General features: G+C 52.2%; 1 protein-coding gene across 2 annotated transcripts in view; it reads left to right on the forward strand.

The window, feature by feature from the left end:
• phka1a (phosphorylase kinase, alpha 1a (muscle)) overlaps window positions 1–6,546 on the forward strand; it is a 65,807-nt gene extending 59,261 nt beyond the window's left edge. For both annotated transcript variants that reach the window (XM_071379338.1, XM_071379339.1), the window contains 2 exons: window positions 3,509–3,709; window positions 4,286–6,546. In XM_071379338.1, the coding sequence (XP_071235439.1) occupies window positions 3,509–3,709; window positions 4,286–4,459 (375 nt within the window). In that variant the 3' untranslated portion in view covers window positions 4,460–6,546. The remainder of the gene's footprint in view (window positions 1–3,508; window positions 3,710–4,285) is intronic.

Genomic DNA, 6,546 nt, shown 5'->3' on the forward strand with positions numbered 1-6,546 from the left:
CCCATCTCTCATCCCATCTCCCATCCCCTCCCATCTCCCATCCCCTCCCATCTCCCATCCCCTCCCATCCCCTCCCATCTCCCATCCCCTCCCATCTCCCATCCCCTCCCATCTCCCATCCCCTCCCATCCCCTCCCATCTCCCATCCCCTCCCATCTCCCATCCCCTCCCATCTCCCATCCCCTCCCATCTCCCATCCCCTCCCATCTCCCATCCCCTCCCATCCCCTCCCATCTCCCATCCCCTCCCATCTCCCATCCCCTCCCATCTCCCATCCCCTCCCATCCCCTCCCATCTCCCATCCCCTCCCATCTCCCATCCCCTCCCATCTCCCATCCCCTCCCATCCCCTCCCATCTCCCATCCCCTCCCATCTCCCATCCCCTCCCATCTCCCATCCCCTCCCATCCCCTCCCATCTCCCATCCCCTCCCATCTCCCATCCCCTCCCATCTCCCATCCCCTCCCATCCCCTCCCATCTCCCCTCCCATCTCTCATCCCATCTCCCATCCCCTCCCATCTCTCATCCCATCTCTCATCCCATCTCCCATCCCCTCTCATCCCATCTCTCATCCCCTCCCATCTCTCATCCCATCTCTCATCCCATCTCCCATCCCCTCCCATCTCTCATCCCATCTCTCATCCCCTCCCATCTCTCATCCCATCTCTCATCCCATCTCCCATCCCCTCCCATCTCTCATCCCATCTCCCATCCCCTCCCATCTCCCATCCCCTCCCATCTCCCATCCCCTCCCATCCCCTCCCATCTCCCATCCCCTCCCATCTCCCATCCCCTCCCATCTCCCATCCCCTCCCATCCCCTCCCATCTCCCATCCCCTCCCATCTCCCATCCCCTCCCATCTCCCATCCCCTCCCATCTCCCATCCCCTCCCATCTCCCATCCCCTCCCATCCCCTCCCATCTCCCATCCCCTCCCATCTCCCATCCCCTCCCATCTCCCATCCCCTCCCATCCCCTCCCATCTCCCATCCCCTCCCATCTCCCATCCCCTCCCATCTCCCATCCCCTCCCATCCCCTCCCATCTCCCATCCCCTCCCATCTCCCATCCCCTCCCATCTCCCATCCCCTCCCATCCCCTCCCATCTCCCATCCCCTCCCATCTCCCATCCCCTCCCATCTCCCATCCCCTCCCATCCCCTCCCATCTCCCCTCCCATCTCCCATCCCCTCCCATCCCCTCCCATCTCCCATCCCCTCCCATCTCCCATCCCCTCCCATCTCCCATCCCCTCCCATCCCCTCCCATCTCCCATCCCCTCCCATCTCCCATCCCCTCCCATCCCCTCCCATCTCCCATCCCCTCCCATCCCCTCCCATCTCCCATCCCCTCCCATCTCCCATCCCCTCCCATCCCCTCCCATCTCCCATCCCCTCCCATCTCCCATCCCCTCCCATCTCCCATCCCATCTCCCATCCCCTCCCATCCCCTCCCATCTCTCATCCCCTCCCATCTCCCATCCCCTCCCATCCCCTCCCATCTCTCATCCCCTCCCATCTCCCCTCCCATCCCCTCCCATCTCCCATCCCATCTCCCATCCCCTCCCATCTCCCATCCCATCTCCCATCCCCTCCCATCTCCCATCCCATCTCCCATCCCCTCCCATCTCTCATCCCATCTCCCATCCCCTCCCATCTCCCATCCCATCTCCCATCCCATCCCCTCCCATCTCTCATCCCATCTCCCATCCCCTCCCATCTCCCATCCCATCTCCCATCCCATCCCCTCCCATCTCTCATCCCATCTCCCATCCCCTCCCATCCCCTCCCATCCCCTCCCATCCCCTCCCATCCCCTCCCATCTCCCCTCCCATCTCCCATCCCCTCCCATCTCTCATCCCCTCCCATCCCCTCCCATCTCCCATCCCCTCCCATCTCCCATCCCCTCCCATCCCCTCCCATCTCCCATCCCATCTCCCATCCCATCCCCTCCCATCTCTCATCCCATCTCCCATCCCCTCCCATCCCCTCCCATCCCCTCCCATCCCCTCCCATCCCCTCCCATCTCCCCTCCCATCTCCCATCCCCTCCCATCTCTCATCCCCTCCCATCCCCTCCCATCTCCCATCCCCTCCCATCTCTCATCCCCTCCCATCCCCTCCCATCTCCCATCCCCTCCCATCTCCCATCCCCTCCCATCCCCTCCCATCTCCCCTCCCATCTCCCATCCCCTCCCATCTCTCATCCCCTCCCATCCCCTCCCATCTCCCATCCCCTCCCATCTCCCATCCCATCTCCCATCCCCTCCCATCTCCCATCCCATCTCCCATCCCCTCCCATCTCCCATCTCCCATCCCCTCCCATCTCTCATCCCATCTCCCATCCCCTCCCATCTCCCATCCCATCTCCCATCCCATCCCCTCCCATCTCTCATCCCATCTCCCATCCCCTCCCATCTCCCATCCCATCTCCCATCCCATCCCCTCCCATCTCTCATCCCATCTCCCATCCCCTCCCATCCCCTCCCATCCCCTCCCATCCCCTCCCATCTCCCCTCCCATCTCCCATCCCCTCCCATCTCTCATCCCCTCCCATCCCCTCCCATCTCCCATCCCCTCCCATCTCCCATCCCCTCCCATCCCCTCCCATCTCCCATCCCATCTCCCATCCCATCCCCTCCCATCTCTCATCCCATCTCCCATCCCCTCCCATCCCCTCCCATCCCCTCCCATCCCCTCCCATCCCCTCCCATCTCCCCTCCCATCTCCCATCCCCTCCCATCTCTCATCCCCTCCCATCCCCTCCCATCTCCCATCCCCTCCCATCTCTCATCCCCTCCCATCCCCTCCCATCTCCCATCCCCTCCCATCTCCCATCCCCTCCCATCCCCTCCCATCTCCCCTCCCATCTCCCATCCCCTCCCATCTCTCATCCCCTCCCATCCCCTCCCATCTCCCATCCCCTCCCATCCCCTCCCATCTCCCCTCCCATCTCCCATCCCCTCCCATCCCCTCCCATCTCCCCTCCCATCTCCCATCCCCTCCCATCTCCCATCCCCTCCCATCTCCCCTCCCATCCCCTCCCATCTCCCCTCCCATCTCCCCTCCCATCTCCCATCCCCTCCCATCTCCCATCCCCTCCCATCTCCCCTCCCATCCCCTCCCATCTCCCCTCCCATCTCCCATCCCCTCCCATCCCCTCCCATCTCCCCTCCCATCTCCCATCCCCTCCCATCTCCCATCCCCTCCCATCCCCTCCCATCTCCCCTCCCATCTCCCATCCCCTCCCATCTCCCCTCCCATCTCCCATCCCCTCCCATCTCTCATCCCCTCCCATCCCCTCCCATCTCCCATCCCCTCCCATCTCCCATCCCCTCCCATCCCCTCCCATCCCCTCCCATCCCCTCCCATCCCCTCCCATCCCCTCCCATCCCCATCCCATCTCCCCTCCCATCTCCCATCTCCCATCTCTCATCCCATCTCTCATCCCATCCCATCCCCTCCCATCTCCCCTCTCATCCTTCCACTCCCCCAACCCCCGTCACACCCCAGATGACTTTAGATGAGATCAAGTTTGCGGTGCACGTGGAGACGGTGCTGAACCGGGTGCCCCAGCCAGAGTACCGCCAGTTACTGGTGGAGGCCATCTTAGTTCTCACCATGCTGGCAGACGTGGATATAGACAGCGTGGGCAGCATCATCCATGTAGAGAAGATCGTCCACATCGCCAACGACATGTTTTACCACGACCAGGTGGGTGGGCTCGCATTTGTTTGTTCTACTATGAACAGGTGGGTTCTGTTCTTTTTTTCTACCAGTACTAGATGGGCATTTTCCTTTCCTTCTTTTCCTTCTTTCTTTCTTTCTTTCCTTCTTTATTTCTTTCTTTCCTTCTTTCTCTTTCCTTCTTTCTTTCTTTCCTTCTTTCTTTCTTTCCTTCTTTCTTTCTTTCTTTCCTTTTTTCTTTCCTTCTTTCTTTCTCTTTCCTTCTTTCTTTCTTTCCTTGTTTCTTTCTTTCCATCTTTCTTTCTCTTTCCTTCTTTCTTTCCTTCTTTCTCTTTCCTTCTTTCTTTCCTTCTTTCTTTCCTTCTTTCTTTCCTTCTTTCTTTCTCTTTCCTTCTTTCTTTCTCTTTCCTTCTTTCTTTCTCTTTCCTTCTTTCTTTCCTTCTTTCTCTTTCTTTATTTCTTTCTCTTTCCTTCTTTCTTTCTTTTTCTTTCTTTCTTTCTTTTTCCTTCTTTCTTTCCTTCTTTTCTTCTTTTCTTTCTTATATTTTTTTCCCTTATTTTTTTATTTCTTAAATTAAAGTTCCTCCCTCCCCTCCTCTACAGAAGGACTTGGGAGCAGAGGAGCAGATCTTAGAGAGAGACCCCTCCACAGGAGTGTGTCGCTTGTTGTATGACAGCGCCCCTAGTGGACGATTTGGCAGTATGACATACCTCACCAGGGCTGTGGCTGTATATGTACAGGACTTTCTGCCCTGCGGCTCCTGTGCCGTGCAGTAGACACACACGTGCTGGCTGTGGCAGAATACCTGTACCTGCATTCTAAAGGGGAGGCTTTTTTTTGGTATGTGAAAGTAGAACGTTTTAATATTATTTGACATTTTGAAAATTGAGTGTGTTTTAAATGCCAAGATGTCATATTAATTTGGCCTTTCGTCTAGTAGAATTTGCTATATACTCTATTGAGGAAGAGAATCGTCTTTTCACACCCACTTGTGTTTGACAGCAGCTGAAAATCAGAATAGGGGAAGGCGCTCTACAAAAATGAACGACTGGTGGAAACAAGCCCGATTGCGCATTAGATAAGTAGTATGTTGATATTTGTTGCTTACTGCATATGTCTTTACTAAGCAGTACGTTCTAAATAGTATGTAGTACTGTTAGTACACAATATGTAGTTTTAGTAAGTAGGAGGCATGACAGATTTCAGACACGGCCATCCACACACACCAACATGTACACGCTTTAAACACAAACACAAGTGTGATCTGACTGTTAGACTTAAAAATAATTTACTTGAGTGTTCATTGGGTCTCATTTTTTTATCTTTTTTTTTGTCCAGCCTGGCAGATATTTACATCCAACATGGACAACACACTGTCTTTGTTTGGTCAGACAAATAGCACCCTATTCCCTATATACTGTATAGTGTACTACATCGACCAGGCCCCTTAGGGTCCTGTAATCCTTGCTAACTATTACTCGATAACTAGTCATTGATAACTAGTAAGTCACTGGTACCTAATAACTGATAACTAGTAAGTAACTGGTACCTAATAACTGGTAACTAGTAATTGAGACCTATAAGAGGGTTATCATGGGCAGTTTACAGTTACATTATTTGGTTTGTTGAGATGACTTGACTAATGTATAATCTTCTGGTAGGTCTGCCTCAATGTGATAGATGTTGTGTGTTTCCTAATCCTGGGGACCTAAAAGGGTGAGCATTTCTGTTGTTGAACTAACACACTTGACTGATGGAGGTGTATTAGTGCTAGGACAATAACAAAAATGTTCACCTTGGGTCGCAGGGACCAGGATTGAAAAACACTGTTGAAACTGATGCTGCCTGGGTTGTATAAATGTCGGACATTTTGTTTTATTGCCAGTGTGAATTCTGGGACATTTTTGTTTCTGAACCTCAAAAGCCATATGCTGTATTATGAAGGTGTTGTTTTGGGGATTTTCACAGTTGCTGTTTTTTGTTTACTAATATACAGGGCAGAAAGTATAACATAATATGCAAAAAAAGGACGATGTAGATTTGATAAGTTACTTAATTTGAGAAATGTTTTCTTTTTGTGATTTATTTTTACAAGCTCAACTTTTATAAAGGTTAAGTTAAATGAATGTAATTGGCTTTGCAAGTATTCGATCAGATTAAACGTGAGCCAACAGAACAAACGGTAATGAATGTAACTAAAGGTGTGGTTTCCAAATGTCACCCTGTTCTCTATGCATAATACTATAAACTGAGTGGACAAAACATTAAGAACACCTGCTCTTTCCATGACATAGACTGACCAGGTGAATCCAGGTGAAAGCTATGACCCCTTATTGATGTCACTTGTTAAATCCACTTCAATCAGTGTAGATGAAGAGGAGGAGACAGGTTAAAGAGGGATGTTTTTAAGCCTGGAGTCAATTGGGACATGGATTGTGTGACATTCAGAGGGTGAATGGGCAAGACAACATATTTAAGTGCCTTGGAACAGGGTATGGTAGTAGGTGCCAGGCGCACCGGTTTAGATGTGTCGAGAACTGCAACGCAAGTCAATATTAGGAAGGTGTTCTTAATGTTTTGTACACTGTATATACACTACACTATATAGCTCAGGAATGGGGCGCAACAAACTCAAATGTCAGTTTGTACTCATATTTAAAAAGTGCAATTTGTATCGGAATAAAATCCTTCACAAAAAAAAGTGACAAGAGATTGGCACCTTGATGAGTTGAATAGTTTGTAAAATGATATATATGTTCACAGTAGATGGTGGTAACCTCAATGTAATTGGCTACTGAAAGGTTTTACTGTATCTGTAAGTAAGGATCACTGTTTGACAATAAAATAAATCATCTAGATGGAA

This window comes from Salvelinus alpinus, chromosome 31 (genome assembly GCF_045679555.1).
Source record: "Salvelinus alpinus chromosome 31, SLU_Salpinus.1, whole genome shotgun sequence".
NCBI classification, from domain to species: Eukaryota; Metazoa; Chordata; class Actinopteri; order Salmoniformes; family Salmonidae; genus Salvelinus; species Salvelinus alpinus.